Here is a 21,083-nt window from a genome sequence, read left to right on the forward strand (position 1 = left end):
GGAGCCATTGTTTAGTAGCGTTACCATGGAGAAGTAAACATTTCTAAGAAGTTCCTCCCTCCCTCCCTCCCCAGCTGCCTGTGCACACAGAGTTGTGTCTGAAGGGCCTTTCCTGTGTAAAGAGCAGAGGGAGGTTTGTCTCTGCTCCAGGCATGCTTTAGTATAGTAACCCTTTCCATGCTGGTGTTGTGCCGTCCTGTTGCCTTGAGCTCTGATCCTGCCTAATCTTCCACCCTAAGCAGGGTTAGGTTGGATTTTGCTTGGATGGGAGACTGCCCAAATGCTTTAGGGAATGGGGTTGTTCTTCACTAGGTGGTTGTTTATATTCCAGTTGGGATGAGAGGCTGGGGAACTAGTCCCTGCTCTGAATAGAGGCACAGGGAAAGGATCTGACTGGCCAAGGTCTCTGTGGCAGAGCTGGGAATAGAATCCAGGTCTCCTTTTTCTGGATCCTATATCCTATTCCTGGGACCAAACTGCCCCCCTGATGCTCCTTTTTGTGTCTTGGTGCTGAATGGGTGCCCCAATATGGTGTTAACAGGTGAGGTGCTGCCAAAGCTGCCCTCTTGAGACAGAGAAACAGAAAAACAGATAATTTGGGATCAGTGAAGAGCCCCATGGCCTGTCTTCCAAGGGGGTGGATGGAGAAGTCCTGGGACAAGGCAGTCTGTAATCACAGTTTGCCTGTCTGGATCTCCCTGCAGTGCTGGCTGGCTGATCAGCTTCCCCTCCTTGACTGCTGTGCGGTGTCCCAAGACACTGTTAAGACCCACCATGTTGCTGTCTGGAGATGGCTGCTTTTCCGCAGTAGATGAAGCCGTTCTTGTATATCCATGGCAATGTGCTTTGGGATCTGTTGGGAGGGAAAGTGCTACCTAAATGTTAATTCTCTAAAAGGCTAATGCACAGTTGGGAAATCTTCTCTATCGTGGGTAAGTTGCTCTCGGTGCGTTTAATGAGTGTGCCTGTCTTGGGACTCATTCTAAGGCCTTCTTTACCAGGGCAATCTGACTATATCAGAGGAAGCTGCATGTGGGTCTGTAAAAACAGGAAGTCTACATCCTTTCTACGACGGCTCCCTTGTTAATGTAGCTTCATTCCATTATGTTCTTTCTCGGGGACTGGCTGGTGGGGTAGAGAGATGGAATTGTAATCTGGGTTGGGCCTGAAAGGGCAGTTGCAACCCTATGTGGTTTATATCGCGGCTTCTTATGGACGTGCCTTTTCACGGTTTCAGTTTGTTTTCCCACCCTGCCCCTTAAGACTTCTGGATGCTTTTCTGCTGGTACAGAAGTGGCGTCTGGCATTTGGGCATTGGGAGCCACATGATCCCGACTCAGCTACTCGCTCACTCTGTGGCCAAGTCGCTTGTCTGAGGTGCTGAGCTCATGTAGCTCCCATTAGCACTTCAGGTTGTAGGTGCTCAGAATCTCTGAAAGTAGGGCTCTGACCCTGTCTCCCTTAGCTTCCCAGTGCCTGATACGTCCCTCCCTGGCAGCTGTGTCAAGGGCCGACTGCCTGGTATGTGCAAGGCACTTGGAACATAGCAATCGCCCATCTCAGGGTTGGCTTTTATTACTTGTCTGAAGTACCTTGAGAGGTGTCTTCTATTAATAGCGTGGCATTGCAAAAACCTTTATTGTGGTTGTCTAATATGCCCATAAAACTGCTACATAATGTACATCTAGGGCTCCTCATGAATGTTGGGTCACTGTTTCCTGTCTGTGTGGGGAACGGAACGTGCAAGAGATTCTGTTGGCACGGACGTGCTTTGAATAAAAAAAAAAAAAAAAAAAAAACACAAGTCCTAGCTCAAGTGGTTCATTAAAAATGGATGAACTGCTATTTCATTATAATCTGGATATGGGCCAGTTTTCATTCAGAGATGCTAAGTATTGGCTTGCGTCTCTCCTGTTCTCATTTTTAAAAAAATGTTAAAATGTGACAAGACGAATAAGATGCTTAACTTCATAAAAGAGAGGCTGTAGCCAAGTATTGCATGGATTTACACTGCAGTTGTGAATTAATAGCCTCCATCAATAAATGAGAGAGACAATGTGGGTTAATGTATAATCCAGCAGCTAAGATTATACTGCACTAGATCTAGTTGGTTTCAGGCTAAAAAATGCAGAACTTTGCATCACTTTAAACCAGGAGTGGGGGATCTTTTTTCTATCAGGGGCCGCTGACCCACAGAAAAAATCAGTCGTGGGCCACACACAGCCCTGTGAGGGAGGTGGGGGCTGCGGAGGCTCGGGGCTTCCCCTAGGCTCCAGGCAGGGGATTGGGGTGTGGGAGGGTGTGAGAGCTCAGGTGTGGGGTCTGGGGTGGGGCATGGAATGAGGGGCTTGGGATGCAGGAGGGAGCTCTGGGTCAAGGCCAGGGGGTTTGGAGTGTGGGAGCAGGCTCAGGGCTGGAGGAGGAGGTGCGGGGTCTGGGAGGGAGTTGGGGTGTGGGAGGGGGCTCAGGGCTAGGGCAGGGGGTTGGGGTGTAGGGTCTGGGAAGGAGTTAGGGTGCAGGAGGGGGTTCTGATCTGAGGCAGGGGCTTGAGGTGCGGGCTCCGGCCAGGCAGTGCTTACCTCAGGCAGCTCCCCGATGGTGGCACAGCGGGGCTAAGGCAGGCTCCCTGGCTCCACACTGCTCCCAGAAGTGGCCGCCATGTCCGGCCCCTAGGTGGAGGGGTCAGGGGGCTCTGCACAGTGTGCGCTGCCTGCACCTGCAGGCCCCCCCCCCCGCAGCTCCCCTTGGCCATGAGTCCCAGGCAGTGGGAGCTGCAGTGCCGGCGCTGGGGGCAGGGACAATACTGGAGCTTCCCTGATCACCCCTGCGCCTAGGGGCCGCAGGGACATGCTGGTTGCTTCCAGTCACTGCATGGAGCTGACCAGACTTTTAACGACCTGGCAACCCTCCTCCCACAGTGAGGCGAGCTGGTGCTCGCAGCTCCAGCCCTGCGGGGGGAATGGTGACAAGGCTTGGAGCTTCTGGGCCACAGCGTGGACACTTGCCACGTGCCGGATGAAATGAAGCAGGGGGCCAGATCCAACCCGCGGGCCAGAGGTTCCCCACTCTGCTTTAAACCTTATTATAAGCAGTTGTTTTCTGGAACTGTCATTTTGTACAATTAGTGTTAATATCGAATAATGATAGAGACAGGGTTATTATAGTTGTTCACAAATTGAATATGAGCCAACAATGTGATGCCGTTGCAAAAAAGGCTAGTATCATTCTGGAGTATATTCGTGGGCGTGTCATATCTAAGGGTACGTCTACACTACCCGCCAGATCGGCGGGTAGCGATCGATCTATCGGGGATCGATTTATCGCGTGTAGTTTAAATGCGATAAATTGATTCCCCGATTGCTCTCCCGTCGACTGCTGAACTCCAGCTCGGCGAGAGGCGGAAGCAAAGTCGACAGGAGAGTGGCGGCCATTGATCCCGCGCCGCAAGGACACGAAGTAAGTGATTCTAAGTCAATCTAAGATACACCAACTTCAGCTACGCTATTCTCGTAGCTGAAGTTGCGTATCTGAGGCTAGGTCTACAGGAGGGGTCGACCTAAGATACGCAACTTCAGCTACGTGAATAGCGTAGCTGAAGTTGACATATCTTAGGTCGATTTACCTGGCTGTGAGGACAGCGGCGAATCGACCGCTGCCGCTCCCTTGTCAACTCCGCTTCCCCCTCTCACCACGGTGGAGTTCCGAAGTCGATGGCAGAGCGATCGGGGATCGATTTTTATCGCGTCTACAGTAGACACAATAAATCGATCCCCAATAGATCAATTACTACCCACTGATCCGGTGGGTAGTGTAGACATACCCTTACATCGATATTCTCCCCCCCCCCCCCCAGTGTAGGCCAGGCCTAAGGCAGGGGATGTAATTATCTCACTCTGCTTGGCATTGGTGAGGCCTCAGCTGTTGTACTGTGTCTGGTTTTGGGTGCCACAGTTCAGGAAAGATGTGGACAAACTAGAGAGAGTCCAGATGAGAGCAACAAAAATGATCAAGGTTTAGAAAACCTGACCTGTGAGGAAAGGTTTAAAAAAAAAACTGGGCACGTTTAGTTTTGAGAGAAGACGACTGAGGGGGGGGACCTGCTAAGTCTTCAAATATGTTAAGGGCTATTAGGAGGAGGAAGGTGATCAGTTGTTCTCTGTGTCCACTGATGGTGGGACAAGAACTAATGGGCTTAATCTGCAGCAAGGGAGACTGAGGTTAGATATTTGGAAAAACTCTCTAGCTATAAGAGTAGTTGAGTACTGAAACGGGTTAGCAAAGGAGGCTGTGGAATTCTTAACAGCTTCCAGTGATGGGAACAAGTTGGATAAACACTTGTCCGGGATGATATAGGTTTACTTGGTCCTGCCTCAGTGTAGGATCAAGATGGACTGGATGACCTCTTGAGGTCTTTGTTTTGTGGTAGTGCGTAGTAGCCCTAGTCAAGGACCAGGGACCCCATTGTGCTAGGTGCTGTACCAACATAGAACAAGGAGATGGTCCCTCCCCCAAAGAGCTGACCATCTAAGTAGTGACGACACATGTTTCTCCAGTGGTATCTCCTTTTACACATGTGAGTCTCTTGTTTTAAAGCCATTCTTACTCTTAATTTCAGATGTCGGAGACTTAAAACCACAGCAAGAGGAAACGCCACAGCTGATGCGGACCCGGAGCGATGTGGGAGTCCGTCGCAGGGGGAATTTCCGTACTCCAAGTGAACAGCGGCGGATCAAACGCCATCGGTTTTCCATCAACGGGCATTTCTACAATCACAAAGTAAGGACCTGGAGCCCAGACAGAGCATTTAGTTACACTTTTGAAGTGCCAGAAAATAACTTGACTAGCAGATGAAAAAGCAAGTGTCACTATTCAAATGTCAGCACTGATTTTGTGCCTGAAGGGTGTATCTGTAGTGTGTTCCTACTTTTGGCGACCTTGGCTGTGTCCCCAAAACCCATCCATGTTCAGTAAGACTGGGGTCCCCGGAATTCTTCAAAATAGGGTTTAAATGGGACTTGAAAGGTGCCTAGACCTTGGGCTGAGGAGAGCATTGGAGTGAACTTTGCCTAGGTGGGGGAGGGAAAGTGTTTGCGAGGAAAATTACTGATGCATATTGTGCCAATCGTAATCCAAATCCTTTGTGTCTTTTCCATCCCTAGACATCTGTGTTCACACCAGCCTATGGCTCAGTCACTAATGTCAGGATAAACAGCACAATGACCACTTCTCAAGCCCTCAAACTGCTGCTCAATAAATTTAAGGCAAGTTTTATCCCAATTTACTCTCTCCATTAAACCTTCTCATTGAACTCGTATAATTTAAGATGCTTTTTTAGTTCAACAGGGTCTTTGTATCAGAGAATCCTGAGCAACTGCTTGGTTCAGACCAAGCAAAGTCAGAAGTGAACCATTGCTTGGACCAAGCAGTGTTTCTTGTGCCTAAAGCAGGGAGGTGGATTCTGCTTCCCACTTTTGGGAGGGGTTTTGTCCGGAGCAGGACAGCCTAGTGAACAGAGCAGTGGAGGGGGGAGTCAGGAAACCAGAATTCTATTTTCGGATCAGCTACTGACCTGCTAAGTGACTTTACTAAAGTCACTTCCCTTGTCTGTGTCTGTTTCCACTGGCACCCTTTGTCTGCTTAGACTGTAAGTTTTCTGGGGCAGAGATGCTACTTATATGTATGTACAGCACCTAGCACAATGGGGCTCTGTTTGCTAGGTGTTACCATAATAAAGCTAAAGCGGGGTGGGCAATAATTTTTCGCAGGGGGGCCACTCCACGAATTCTGGCAAGTTGTCACAGGCCGCACATTTTTACTATATTAATGGAGGGGGTGTGGGTTCTGGGAGGGAGTTTGGTGCAGGAGGGGGCTCTGGGCTAGGGCAGGGGATTGGGGTGCAGCAGGGGGTGCAGGGTCTGGGATGGAGTTTGGGTGTAGGAGGGGGTTCTGACCTGGGGTTGGGGGTTGAGGTGCGGGAGGGGGAGTGAGGTGTAGGCTCCGGCCGGGAGGCGCTTACCACAGGTGGCTCCCTGCTGGTGGCACAGCACGGCTCAGGCAAACTGCCTGCCTGCCGTGGCCCCATGCCGCACCCGGAAGCGCCTGCAGCCGGCTGCTGCTGGCACATCTCTGCATACCCCTTGTGGGGAAGGAGGCAGCAGATCTCCGTGTGCTGTCTGCACCTGCAAGCACCACCCCCAGCTCCCATTGGCCAGTTTCCGAGCTATGAGGATGGCCCTCGGGGCGGGGGCAGCGCACAAAGCTGCCCCCCGCCAGGGTGTGCAGAGACATGCCAGCAGCAGCTTTGGGGCGTAGCGTGGGGCCACGGCAGGCAGGCAGTCTGCCTGAGCACTCCACTGTGCCGCGGGACGTTTAGCAGCCTGAAGATCGTGAGGGGGCAGCCAAAGAGCCTGGCGGGCCGGACAGAAATGTTAGATGGGCTGGATCCAGCCCGTGGGCAGTATTTTGCCCACCCCTGAGCTAAAGGAATACTAAGCTCTGTTCCCAGCTCTACCCTATTTTTTTAACCCATCTACTAAATGGCTAGAATTCTTGCCTGAAGCCAAAAGCATATTGTGGAGAACTGTCTCCTATCAAGTACTTGCAAGTCCTTGGATGCAAGGTGTTATGGAAGTGCAAAGTGTTTCTTTTTTCAAAAAGTAATCTAGCTGCCTTTTGATACTGTGACGTCTTTTTTTTTTTTCCTGGGTTCAGATTGAAAACTCAGCTGACGAATTTGCATTGTATATTGTCCACACCAGCGGAGGTAAGTCTGGAAGAAATCCTCTAGCTGTAATGGTTTAGAGTAACGTGGCTTAATTGGCGACCTCTGCTGTGTATCTTTAAGGCAGTGGTTTTTAACCAGGGGTACATATACCCTTGCAGGTACGCAGAGGTCTTCCGGGCGGGTACATAACCTCATCTAAATATTTGCCTAGTTTTAGAACAAGCTATGTAAGAAGCACTAGCGAAGTCAGTACAAACTAAAATTTCATACAGACAATTACTTGTTTGTACTGGTCTATAGACTATACACTGCAATGTAAGTACAATATTTATATTCCAATTGATTTATTTTATAATTGTATGGTAAAAATGAGAAAGTCATACATTTTTCAGTAATAGTGCGCTCTGACCCTTTGTTGTGTATTTGTCTGATTTTTGTAAGCAAATTGTTTTTAACCGAGGTGAAACTTGGGGATATGCAAGACAAATCAGACTTCTGAAAGCGGTACAGTCGTCTGGAAAGGTTATGAGCCACTGCTTTAAGGGATACTGCCAAGATTAAAAATAGTATCTTCTGCTTTGTCCGTATGGTCTGTTTTTCTAATTGCTGTCCTATATATTGCGGGGGGGGGCCCTTGCAGAAAAACAGAAATTGAAGGCTACAGATTATCCACTGATTGCCCGCATCCTGCAAGGGCCGTGTGAACAGGTCTCCAAGGTCTTCCTGATGGAGAAGGACCAAGTTGAAGAAGTCACCTATGATGTGAGTGTCTTTGAGTGGAGCACCATAGGCTGTTAAGCTTTAAGAGCCTGTGTGATGGTGCAGAACTATTTTGCTGACTCACCCTGGAGGCCGGTTAAATGTGTTTCATAATAGCCAGCTCAGGAATATAAAAAACAGGGGGTCTCTCTGAAAGAAGAGGGAGGGACAGGCGGTCTTGCAGGGAAAAGACGTAAAACAGATAGTTTGGGTAAGAAGGCTTATGTTCCCAAGTACAGTCCTGCTTCGGGGATATGCTGTTTAAGTGGATGTGGGAATGTTCATATATATTGTCATTGTATGCATGTGCTGTGTTAGGAGCAGAGTGGCAATCCTCCCTTAGGCATAGGGAGGCACTGCTGGCACTTAACCAGGTGAAACTGGCTAGCATTACAATTAAGCCATACTTGTAGCATGAGTGCAAATGCTAAAAGTGCATAACTTGTTCAGTGGAAAATGCAGATCCAGTGTTGAGCTGTGCTTGAAGTTCACCATCTGTCTTCCCTCTAGCATGCGTGCCTGCAATTTTCATGCTGCTGCCTCTGGATTGGAACATGGTGTTACTCTTAGGAGGAAATAGAGGAGCCCATAATCTATAACTGAGAGTCGGGGGAACGGGATTAGGAAAGCAGAAAGTTATTACCAAGTGGAATCTGGCCAAGATGCTACATAAAGTGCTCTTGCGAAAAGTGCTGTGAGATCTCAAGTGTTCTGGCCCTGTTTTGTATTTTGGCACTGATGAGGTAGGACAGGGAAATAATGCTCTTGCATTATTAGGAGAAATAATGCTCTTGCATTATTGGCTCAACAAACATTGAAAGCATTGCTAATAAGTCTACTGAGAAGACCTATAGAATTTTAAAACTAAACTATGCTAATAGCTTATAGCAGGGGGATAGTTTGCAAGATGGCTTTAAAAATTCAACAGAGGATCTTTCTTTATGGGAATATTTAGGGTTTCTTTAAGGGTAACTGCTGTTCAACCTTATTGTCTGTTTCAATTGTGGGATGAGCTTAAGGGACCTAAATATGATGGTAGGTGGGTGTTGTAGGGTAAAACTTTAATTTGGGGACTTTTTCAGTGGGTGTGACATTTCCTGGGCTGCCCAGGGTTGTGAGACACCTCACTATCACTTGCCCTTAGCTTGAGGGTGTCTTGTCTGGGCCTACTCCCCAACTCTACCAGCCTCGGCAACACAAGCAGTCCTCTCTAAGCCGCCGCGGGCCTTGCTTGTGCTCTCTCTCTCTACAGGGTAGCAATGGGCACACTCCAACCGTCCAGCCCTGAAAGCGTCTCCCTGAAGCATTCAGCCCCTGATCTGCTGGACATTCGCAGTATTCCCAGAGTTCCAAAGAAACAGTAACCCCCATCTTACCAGTTTCACCTCAGAGCACCACTCTGCATTACTCACAGCACTTAGATATGTTCATAGTGAAAACAGATACAAGTCAGGGTAACAAAGCATACGAATTCAAGTGATAGCAAGTAGAAGTGTTGGAATCAAATGGTTATCTATAAATAAAATCGTAACATGCATTCTAGAGACTGGACTTAATTAACACGATACTCTCATGTCTAAAGCATTGCTTGCCAGTGTTATGCAGCCAGGGGTGGCTGCGATCTTTCATTGTGAAGTGGACAATATGCCGTACAAGTAGGGTTACCATCTGGCCGGTATTTGACCGGCATGGCTGGTTGTTTTTTGGTTGTTTTGTTTTGTTTTTTAACATGGATTTACAAATTTGCATTATTATCACAATACACTGGGATAGCTAATGTTAAAAGTGTGTGTCCAGCTAAAGATGCTGCAGTGTCCCCCATTCTGCGATAACAGATCAAAACTGTTGAAAATACAGCAGCTGTCTGCCCACCAACACAAGCACACTGTGAATGTGCATGAGAGAGGGTTTGAGTCCCATAGGAGTGAGGAGAGACAAGATATTCTCAGTCTTATCTATATATGATGTCTCTCTAGATACTATAAGTGGCTGTTGGGGAACCAGGGCGGGGGCGGGGGAGGTTATAGAGTTGCCTTGTGGCTGGGGAGGCAGTGAGCTTGCCTGTGTGCGTGAGGTGCCATTTTTTGTTGTTTGTTTTTTTTTTGCATTTCAAAGGTGGTAACTCTAAGTACACCTAGGACCAGACAGGGAGATAAGCATCTACCTCTTGCCTAAAAGGAACATGCTATCTCCTCGTGACCTTATGAACATAATATTTAGCATAGATGCATAACTTCTTAAATATCTTTCTTGTGTACATTTTGTAAGGATTATAATGAGCAGCTGGCTCTTGGCAGAGACATCACATGACACCTTTTGATGAGCTCTACTACATGTCCATAGGGATCCCCGTAAAATGATGCACCCTGAGTGTCCGCAGCCAGTTGGCATCAAGAGGCCCATAGGTCATACTGGGTCTTGGGAGACTAAATCCAATTAAATGGTTCTGAAAATTTTACCTTAAGTCCCTTTAAGATCCATTTTGAAGATTCAGCCTTCATCTCTCTCTAGGACTTTTTTGATAAGGGGGGGAAGTTACAGTTCCCAAATAGTAGCGAAACCTGATTAATGTATATTCATCGCTGTAGTGGATGATGGCAGAGTCCATGCAGAAGGTTTACCAAGATGAGTTCTCTTATCAACACCCCATCTCTACAGTACTCAACTCCTTAGTGATTGGGTTGTAGGGCTGGTTGGGAATGTTTTGAGGAAGCATGTTTTGTCACAAAATGCAGATTCATCGGAATTCAAAACTGTTCATGGGAAAGGGTTAATTTTTTGATAAATTTCCCACTTGGAAATTTTTTTGAAAAGTTTTGAAATTGCTGAAATGTCTCATTTTAACTTTTTTTTTTTAAATGGAAAAAGCTGTTTTTTAATTCAGAAGACTTTTTGTTTAAAAATTTGACATAAATAGTAATAAAAATATTATAAAAATATATAAGTTGAAAACTAAACATTTTGAAATGTAACTTTTTGACCTGATTGCAGAGTTTTTGGGGGTCTTGCTTATTGGTTTTGGTTTTTAATTTTTTGTTCATGAACATTTTTGAGACTTGAACTTCCATCCTGAACAGGGATAAGGAACTTTTCGGGATAGTAAAAACAGGCACTCTTTGGATTAATAAATCACCTGGATCTGCCTGGGTATTCCCCCTGACTTCTGTCACTTACCTTAGTTTTATAGCATCAAGAACCAGATCATGTGATGAGATTTTAGCTCTTCCACATTTGATCAACAATCATTGCAACCTCTCATTTCTAACATGTTCCTTGACATAATCCATCGTTTCAAAAGAGAGAAATTAATGCTCATAGCCAATAGCTACTTTCTGCCATCTGGTGGATAATAGAGTATAATCCTATTGCAACTGGATTCCCTGTTTGTCTTCACATTTAATTTCAGCAACCAGGACAGAAAGTCAGCAGAGTTCAAGATAGAGTGTTTTATATCAATTGGTGGAACTTAGCAGGTTTCACTCCCTCAGTAGACACACATACAGTAGGATCTGTGCACATGTACTGGAGAGAGGTTAGAGTTCACTCCAGAATTGAGACCAGCTTGTACAGCCAAAATTATTATTGGAGGTCTCTTCACTAACTGATTTATAGTGCTTTGTATTAGCAGAAAGTAAGTGGTATGGATATAAAAGATATTTTCATTTAGAGTGAGAGATCTATTCTCCTCTGTTACACCAGTGTAAACCTGAAGTAACTTGTCTGACTTCTGTTTTGTTACACCAGTGTAACTTCACTGAATACTGGCCCCTATGGTTTAGAAAAAACAGGAATTTCTGTTTTTTGCCTTTAGTTTCAGTAATGGTTGCATAAACATATTTAATCATCTTGTTTAAGGAAACTGCCATTGTTTGTCTAGTTTTCCTCTTGCATCGTACTATAGGATCATTCTATGCACGTGCTGTGTTGTGGCCAATTGCAAAGAACCTTCAGTGAGGTGTTCCCAAATGTCAACGTTTTCCCAACGCTGGTGTTGCTGCCTTTCTTGCAAAGGCACAAACAGCTACTGCATTGAGTTACATTGTATAGAATGGAAGGAAACTCGCATCACAAGGCAGCATCCTGTGAAAGGAGTACAGTTAAACCTGTGAGCAGCAGTTTATAAGAAGAAGCTATAGACTCACTGGCATGTGGTGCCCGGATGTAATAGAGGGCAAGCGGTGTTTTGCCTAAGCAGTTAAGTTGGGGGCCTGTGATTTGCTCGCTTCGGGTGGGGCTTTTGGAGGTATTCAGAGTTGGCCTAACTCTCCTGCTACTGACATCACTGGCAGTGTGATCTATTGTAAAGCCGGTCACTCCCTGTGCATAGAGCCAGCACAACGGCTGTATGCCACTTAAGTAAGTGATAGACTTGTGCTGGCTCTCTCTGCATCAGGGGGAGGTGGGGGACTTCACCATCCATGCCTCAGTTTATCAACCTTGTACTGGGGGAATGCTGCCCCCGGGGATGGGGGTTGGGGGGCGGGATGGTAGGAGGTTTAAATGCCCTTAAAGCACTTTCTGATCTGCTGATTACAGAAATTTGTTTGGTAGTGTTCCATCCATTGTGTTCTCTTATTTTTTCCTTTCAACGCAGGTTGCTCAGTACATCAAATTTGAAATGCCAGTTCTTAAAAGCTTCATCCAGAAGCTCCAAGAAGAAGAAGACCGTGAAGTGAAGAAACTTATGCGCAAGTAAGTGCTCCCTTCTCAAGTTAAAATAGTCTCGTGGGCTTCTTCCATGAATGCCTGAGGCCAAGATTTGTCACAGGCAGGTGCTTAAAGATATCGTGACATTAGGAGTCTGTGGGTTGTCAGGCCTGGTGGTTGGAGCAAGGGTCAGAGTCAGACACCAGAAGTCAAGCGGAAGGTCGGAATCAGGATTCTAATTGGAAATCGTAGCCATAGTCGGGAGACGAGCCAAGGAATGGAGTCGGGGTGCGAAGCAGGGAACAAGAGCTCAGTCTGTGAAGCAAGAGGCCAGGCAGTGTCAAGTTGGACAGACAACTTCCTGAAACGTCTGCTGTGCTTAAATAGCATGCCTGGGCCAATCAGAGGTCATGAGGGGTGCTGCCAGTCGGGTCTTCTGTGGGTGGACTTCCTGTGGTGTTTAGTCTCCCAGGATTTGCAGTGCGTTGATCATGGCTGTGCCGTGGCTGCTGGATGGTAGAGCGGAAGCATCAGTCGCCCAGACCTGGGGTTTAGTCCTCCGGATCTGTATACCTAAATCCATACTTGTGCAGCTAAATAAGTGGCCCGATGTGCAGAGGTTCTGAACTGCTGTCATCTCTCTCAATTTTAAAGGGAGTTACTGGTCAGTGAGTACAGCTATTAGCGGGGATTGCTTCACCCCACTTCAGATGCAGCCACTGCTGGGCTGGAATGCAGAGACAGGATACCAGAGTAAATGGTCTGTTCCAATGTAGCATTTCCTCTGTCTTTATAATGAATTGTTATTTCACAGCGCCTCCAAGTATGCCGGGTGCTTCAGAGAGCTGACAATGTGATTGTCTGTCTATCCTCAGTGGATGTGAACGTGCCAGTTCAGTTGGTTTCAGACTTCGAACACGCTACCTTTTTTAGCTGCTGTCTTGGGGCAGATCTACACTATGGCGCTACATTGGCGCAGCTGCATTGACTTAAACAGTAGTGTGTCTAGGAAGGTGAATTCTAGGTTATTCTTTGTGTCCTTTGACATCCCAGCAGTGCTGCTAGTTCTCTTGTGGGGACCCAACCAGTGTCAGACCCCTGGCAGCATGAACTTGTGAACTGTGAGGCGTTAAGGCACAATTACTCCCTGGCTGAGAACCTGGCCCGTGAGGACTTGCAGTGGGAATGGTTTGCTGCTATTCCTGCAGAGGAATTGACAGAGATGAAAATTTCCGGCAGTATTTCAACTAGAGGCATCATTTGTATATGTCCCCATAAAGAATGCAGGGTGGGTGTAGGAGGAAGCATTCTGTCTTCTATTTTCATAATGTGGCTAAATGTGCCGGCTAATTCATGTGTCTAAAAAGTCCCTAGCAAGCTCAACCTTCCTTGTTTCCAGTGGTTAAACAGATGGGACCTTGGGAGAGGTCTGTCTGGTTAAACATTGAGCTTGGGACAAAGTTTGTTGTGAAGCTCAAAGCAGGCTTGTCTGAGGTTCCCAAACCCTTCATGCAAGTTTGGGCTGACACATGGCTTCATATTGCTTTGGTTTGTGGCTCTGGCTACCTCAGAGGCCTGTGCCTCTCCTCATGCTTACCAGACAATTGAGAATACCTTGGGCTGTTGGCCCATAGATTTACAAGAACATGAGAACGGTCATACTGGGTGAGACCATTGGTCCATCTAGCCCAGTGTCCTGTCTTCCGACAGTGGCCAATGTCAGGTGCCCCAGAGGGAATGAACAGAACAGGTAATCATCAAGTGATTCATCCCCTGTCGCCCATTCCCAGCTTCTGGCAAACAGAGGCTAGGGACACCATCCCTGTCCATCCTGGCTAATAGCCATGGATGGACCTATCCTCCATGAATTTATCTAGTTCTTTTTTTAACATCCTGCTCACAGCTGTATGAAGACTATGACTGGGTTAGAGGTAGAAGGCCTTTGACTCATGGAAATTGGCTCCTCCACTTCCTTGCCCAGTCAGAGTCTAAGTTCAAAGACCTTCAGGGCCTATTGTGAAGCTCATATGGGTGAGGAGTTATAGTATTGTTGACAATTTGTCAAGGTACCTAGATTTTTGGGGCTCGGCTCTAACAAGGCTCTTTCTCTCTCTGTCTCTATCTCTAGATACACAGTCCTCCGGTTAATGATAGAACAAAGACTAGAAGAGATTTCCGAGAGCCCGGCAACGATCTAAAGTTCTTCTCAGCGCTGTGCTGCAGCCCTGTGTCGGCGATCAGTCTCTCTAAGAATCACTGTTTACATGAAGAACAGAATGAAAAGAAGATGCACTCCATCTTGGGAACCAAACCTGAATGCAAAACCCTGCAGAGATTGAATGCGTGTCCTGTACCTGCTCAGCAGACATGGATGTGTGAGAGTCAATGGACTCCTTCTGCAGAAGGAAAATCTTCCAGTAATTTTCTTTTCCCCCCTCTCAAAGGAAATGATTTACAGAATGCAAGCCCAGCATTCACAAAGAGGAGAGTTGACCTTGCTGGCATGTCGAAAGAAGGCTTTTGGGATATGCCCACCAAGGCTGGTGTGGCATGCCTGTGCACCTTGACCTGCAGTGTCTGTACCGAAGAAGCAGTTGCGTTGAAGAGTGGATCATGCTCCTTTGCTTCTCGCCTAGTGCCATTCTGAGATGCTTATCCATGCTTGAGTGCTGATGTTACTATGCATAGGATCTCATGTCTGTACGCAAAAGAGAGAACAAAACTCATGCTCACAAAAGCTAGTAAACCAGCTTCTGCCGTGCCCGCACACTTAGAAAATACTAGTCCATGTAAATGCTCCAGACCAATCCCAGTACTGGTAGCCACTTTGCTGCAATAACTCCTGCCAACCTCCGCTCGTGCCAGAATGTCGTGCATTATGAAGTGTGTTTTGATGGCAAGATATATGTTCTGTGTAACTTTTTCCCATACAGGACAGTCCTCTTTGTTCTTTATTTTTCCTGTTCAGACGGTTCTCAGAATGCAGCCACAAAAGATAGACTCCCCCCACCCCTGAATGGTACGGGTGGGAGATCCATCTTGTTGTCCCCTGGTGCTCGACCTTTCCTGCCTCGTTCTGCTCCTATTGCTCCCCTGACTGATGCTTGGCGCCTCACTTTCATGTGTGGGTCACCAAGCGTGTGTCTGCACTTCAGCTAGAGGTGTCATTCCCAGCTCAGGGAGATGTACACGTGCTAGATTTGATTGAGCTAGCATGCCAAATGTAGCAGCAGAGGTAGCAGGCCACGCTAGCCACCTGAGTACAATCCCATCCAAGACCCTAGCTAACGACTCGGTTCTGCTAGCTCGTGCCACCGCTTGCACCGCTGTAGCTGCACCGTTCTATTTAGCGCACTAGCTTGTACACACGCTAGCTCTGATCATCTGCCTGAGCTGGAAATCGCAGTGTAGATCTTCCCAAAGTGAGGAGGAAACTGAAGAATAGCGTGAACAGGAAGTGGAGCCCCCAGAGGGCTGGTGGGAGACAGACAGCAGCTGGAAAAGAAGAGATGCACCTACCTAGGTTGGGAGCCTTGACAGCTGTATCCTCCAACATAGATGCTGGCACGAGATCTCTTGGGAGGACTGACGGGGTGGGGGCAGATGGTCTGGAAATTGTTACAGTTATAACCATCACCTGTTGGTGGTTTGGGCTGCTCTGTCCTTGAGAGCTTGGAGTCTGTGGGTCGTGGTGTGAGTTAGGCCAGGCCGGCTTCTGGGGGTGGGGGCAGAGGAGTGTTAAGTGACTGGTTTCTAGAGTGAGGCGTGTGGACCTGATCCTGCAAGGTGCCGAGTTCCCTCAACATGTGATAGGCCTGATTCTCCCCCCTCTGGTGTAAATCAGGAGTAACTCTGAAGTCAGTGGAGCCCTGCTTCAATAGTTGTTGGTTGGTAGGTTTGGTGTATTCATGGTGTTGGTGGCCTGTGTTAAACAGAATACAGATGATTTGGTGGTCCCATCTGGCCTTAAACTCAATGACTCTGTGACCAGTCTAAAAAATGGTATCAATTGGCAAATTGACAGGTGCATTGCTGAGCTAAGCACCTTGCAAGGGCAGGCTGTCAAAGTCAACGGACTGGGTGCGTCCATGAGATACTCCAGTTGTGTGATATTCACGTGGTTGTCACAAGGAATAAAGGGAGCCAAGATGTGGCAGTTCCATGTAGCTTGACATCAGATATTATCTAGATTCTGATGCATCTGCCAGAGGAATGTTTTGAGATTGGGGGGAGGGACAGTTTTTTTTTTCCCAAAAGTGCCTCAGAAAATTTGCCTCAGAACCAGTTTGAAGAAAGACCCTTGATTTGTCCACACCTGTGATTAAAGACTCTTGATCCATAAACCCTTCCTCAAGCAAGGGAAACCGACTCCCTCCTGCTTACCGTCTTTGCCTAGAGTTATACCGAGCGATTCCTCGGTTGCAGAACATGAGTTGGGTTGGGGCTGTTGATTGGAGAGTGGCTAGTTGTCAGTGGATTTTTAATCTCTGCACCTATCACCATTAGCTTCACACTCCAGCTAGTTTGATAGGGACAACGTGGAAGTAGCCCTTCAACTCCTGATGTCTTAAATTCAGCTGACTGTCAGTAAGTAGTGTTTACCATCTCCACTGTGTGTGTGTTTTGTTGTGGGGTTTTTTGTGTGATGGATGTAAAGCACAATGGAGCTTGTAAGGCTCCCAGCTTGGTTGTAAGTAGCATCCTTCCATTTGGCTCACCAGGTAGAACTGCTTCCTACAGACTAGCAGGCCCTTGGTTCAAAGCCTAGCTGGGATGACATGGGACACTTTATTCTCTGAATCCAGCCCAAATTTGAACTTCAGTCCTTAATATCTGCATTGCAGAGCCCATAACAGGAAGCCCTGCTTGTAAATGATGGCCTCAAAGATTAATCCTAATGCTGGTCTTCAGTGAACAGAGAAACTGGCAGTGGGGTTGGCGGACTTCGAAGTATGCCCTAAATTAACTAAGTCTCTGTTTTCCTTGATTGGCTTAGGACCAGATCTCTATGGGGCCTTTATTTCCTTTTAAGATGTGCGGTATATTGCTAGCATTTCTCAATTGAGCCCTAAGGTGTTCAGCTGTCCCTAGATGCCCTGGGGAAATAGCTCCCAGCAGGTCAATTGCGGAGGATGACATTGCTTCTGATACTGCTAAGGAGAATGGGTTTGGTTTTGTTTTAAGTGGGACTTGGATACAATGGTGTCTGTCTCTTTACTTTCTTTACTCTTGGGGTTCATGGCAGTGGTGTGATTTTGTACGACGTGGTTCACTCCTGTCACTCTTGGCTCGTGTAACACCCTCAGTAGGGCCACACAAGAAATAGGAGCCAAGCTGAGTTTCCAGATGGGCGACAGGAGCATCTCCATCGTGCGGGCTCTGCGTTGCTGTGATGAGCTGCCTGCTGGTGGCTTTGCATTGTGTGTCTTAATATAGAATAGGTTTCAATCTGTGGGCAAATAGTGTTTTAATATTTTAGAGCGTCTGTAGCAGAAAGCACTCCAATCTACGTAAAGTGTGTAACAAAACCAGAGAGACAGGGAAGGGGAGTGGATGTCCCAGAGCACTGGGATAAAGAGCCTTTCATCCCTGCACTGCTGTTTTTTTGTTTTGTTTTTTTTAAAGCTGGCTAATTTTTTTTCTAATTTTTGCTGAAAACTTTCACAGAAATGCCTGATTTTTTTTTTGACTTAATTCTTGGAATTTCCCCCTGCCCCGTTCTTTAAGCAGCTCTAGTTAGCTCAGATCTAAGTCTGGATGAAAGCTGTTGTACGTTGATGGCTGTTGAGTGGCCCGATGGGAGAGGAATGTGTTGTTATTTGCCTAGCGTGCTGATGGCATGAAACCCAACACCAGAGTGGGTGCTAACGACCCTCTCTTGCTGGGAGATTCAGCAGAGAAGCTACAGTGCTGTCAGGCCCCAGAGGCAGAACCCTGTTCCCTTGCTTGGAAGAGGGCATGGTTTTGAGGCATGTAGCCACGGCAGCCTTGGGGAAGCTTATATTGCCTCTGTTTATGCTGTGTCTGTTTAACCAGTCTCCAGGGCTGTCACATGGGTGGTGGTTCAGCAAAACATTTAAGCATGTGTGTGAGGTAGGGTGACCAGGTAGCAAGCATGAAAAATCAGGATGGGGGTAATAGGCACCTATATAAGAAAAAGCCCCAAATATCAGGACTGTCCCTATAAAATTGGGACATCTGGTCACCCTAGCTTGAGGCTCACGTCAGCCTTCAAAGTTAAGCCCATGCTTTGCTGAACTGAGACCTCTAGCATTTTTTACCAGGGCGCAGTTCACACACACAGTGTTAAGAGGTAACCTTGCCCCCTCCCCCCCCCAATTAAAGGCACAAAACAGTAACATGCAACAAAATGACTTGATTAAATAAAAGCACATTTCTATTGTAATAATTAAAAGGGAGGGGAGACTCTTTAGGCTTGGAAATAAATATTCACCTTCAATTTCATGGCCTCTGCTGAAAATAAAAGAAGCTGCAGTCGAGTGTCTATTGGACTTTTTATGGGAGAACTGCCTACTCGTGTGGTTTTCTTTTCCACTTGTATCTGGCTGTGTAACCCTTCTTCCCCCCCCCCCCCCCTTCCCCGCTTGTCATTTGCACTAGTTCTGTTGTGGAATGAAAAAAAAAATGATGTGAATCTCTCTGATCTACACAACATGCCAAATATCGCCCAGGGAAATAGTTTCCAAGAATGAGTTTCTCTTGGAAGACATTGTTATAAAGAAACTCAAGCCAGCACAATGACCGTATGAAGAGTTACAACTCGAGGTTCCGATCAGCGTGGTTTTGGGAGGTTACTCCACACCTGTTTCGGGATCATGTAGCACAGAACCAACTATTTGTGAATTCGTTGGTGTCTTTTTTCAGTTTTTGAGTCAGCGTGTACATTTTTTGGTTAATGAATAAGTCTAGGCTAACTTTGTCCTTGTGTATAGGGTGAAGAGAGATCTTTGTAAGATTTTTTTGCTAATGTCTGTCTAGATTAGGGGCTTGCACTAAGGCATATTTCTCTTAGACACGTGGCCATAGTGCTTACCCCACTGCAGCTTTCTAGTACCAGCACCATTTTGCGCTGCCGCAGTGTTTTGGGGTGCAAATTTCCCTAACTTAGACTGGCCCTTACATTGCTCCTCATTTGAAGGCAATAGGAGTCTTTTTCAAGGCCTTTGGTGTACACAGGTTCAGACTCTGAGAGCCATTGCAAACATGGATGCTGGACTTCTGCTTCCTTGCCAGAAAAACTGAAGAGCTCCAGTTCTTCATTGCCCTGCACCTCACGTGGTTGCTCTCCCCAGCTCGGTTCTGACATGGTGTGGGGACATAAATTCTGATCACCAAGATCTTTTTGCAAAAGGGGAACGAATGGGGCAATAGTGCATCCTTGTTACTAAGAGAATGAGCAGCAATTGGGATTATGCCAGTGACAGACGTGTAGCGACCGCGGCAATGCTGGAACCATTTTCCCAACCCTCTCTGTGCTTTAGAAATTCATATACACGTGAACCCAGATCCAAATCTAAAACCACTACTGGGTTTGCCCGCACATCCCTAGCTGAGCTGCAGTTTATGAGCCTCAATTACCACCTGCAACATCTGCTTTATCATTGACATAAGTAGAACATCTGTGTAAATCTCTCTCATTCTGGAGCTAAACTAGCAATATCTCTTTGTATGTTGTTAACGCTAACTAAAATTTGTGGCGATTTTCTTCCTCTTGAGTTTTTGTAGTGTAACTTTGTAGGCTCTTTTTAAATGGTACCTTTTTTTTTTTTTACACAGACCTGTCTAGCATTTGTGTTACTGAAAGTATTGTAAAGTGACAAATGCTTTTTATGTATTTTGACCATGACTTTGACAATGCCTCATTTATTAATGACAAAAGCTTATGTAACAATTCAATACGTTATCAAAGCACACGAGTTAGATCCTTTTTTGTTTTTTAAATAAAGCACTTTGCGGATAGAAATGCTACTGAGATTGCTGAGTTTGTGTATATTTGTTTTCTTAGAGCTGATGGTGAAGAGGAGACAAGACTAAGTTGAATAAACAAGTGTTTAAAGCAGGGGAAAGATTTCACAGGGTGAGAATAACTCAGGTTTGGAGTGCCAGTGGAGCTTCCTTACACTAGCTAAGCATCTGGTGCATTATGCCTCAGTTGGGCTCATGAGGGTTGTATCCCAAAAATTTCCCCCACTGGCACAGACCAAAAGCCCATTTCATAGTGACATACAGCACTTGATCTTAATTGTCTCTTGTTGGCCTTTTGGCAATCTAGCCTGATAGCCTATCTGCCTCACTCCTTAGTGCTGGACTCTTCAGATGTTTATCTTCCAGATGGCAAAATTCATCCCTTTGTAGAGTGGCAGCAGAATGTCTGTGCATCACTTAAGTCCCACTTTAAAGCTTACTTTGAGGTCTTTTATCTGAGACTACACCCTTTACCTGGGGCTGTATTTCCTCCATGGAGGACTGAACTGTGCTGTTTGGTACCAAGTGGGGGAAAATTCCTTCCTGACCCTGATACCAGTTTATGCCCTGAAGCATGAGGCTTGGTCTTCTGGGGGAAGGTTAGCTTGCCTAGTGTCGCTACAGATGCTGTTGTTAATCAGATACAAGTCGTAACCTGTTAAATGGACATCTTCCTCCATAACCTTGTCCAGCACCTGTGTGGTGGATTCCATCCTCTTCCCAGTGGCTAAGCATCTGCATTGAAATCTGCCTGTCTGACACCACCCCTCTGGAAAGTAAGGCTGCATCCTGCAAAGCCAACCTGCAACCCCTCATGTAGGGTGACCAGACAGCAAGTGTGAAAAATCGGGACAGGGGGTCGGGGGGGGGGGTAATAAGAGCCTATATAAGAAAAAGACACAAAAATCAGGACTGTCCCTATAAAATGGGGACATCTGGTCACCCTACCCTCATGTGAAGGCCACAA

At 46.6% G+C, this 21,083-nt stretch overlaps 1 protein-coding gene across 2 annotated transcripts in view; it reads left to right on the forward strand.

The window, feature by feature from the left end:
- The window catches only part of RASSF2 (Ras association domain family member 2), a 46,566-nt gene extending 26,441 nt beyond the window's left edge, over positions 1–20,125 (forward strand). The window contains exons 6-11 of one of the 2 annotated variants that reach the window (XM_039524121.1): positions 4,616–4,776; positions 5,160–5,261; positions 6,712–6,763; positions 7,365–7,486; positions 12,078–12,175; positions 14,259–20,125. In XM_039524121.1, the coding sequence (XP_039380055.1) occupies positions 4,616–4,776; positions 5,160–5,261; positions 6,712–6,763; positions 7,365–7,486; positions 12,078–12,175; positions 14,259–14,328 (605 nt within the window). In that variant the 3' untranslated portion in view covers positions 14,329–20,125. Of the gene's footprint in view, positions 1–4,615; positions 4,777–5,159; positions 5,262–6,711; positions 6,764–7,364; positions 7,487–8,735; positions 9,017–12,077; positions 12,176–14,258 lie in introns of those variants that run through there. The other variant, XM_039524122.1, reaches the window with a different exon arrangement.
- The last annotated feature ends 958 nt before the right edge of the window (positions 20,126–21,083 follow it).

This window comes from Mauremys reevesii, linkage group 2 (assembly GCF_016161935.1).
Source record: "Mauremys reevesii isolate NIE-2019 linkage group 2, ASM1616193v1, whole genome shotgun sequence".
Lineage (NCBI taxonomy): Eukaryota > Metazoa > Chordata > Testudines > Geoemydidae > Mauremys > Mauremys reevesii.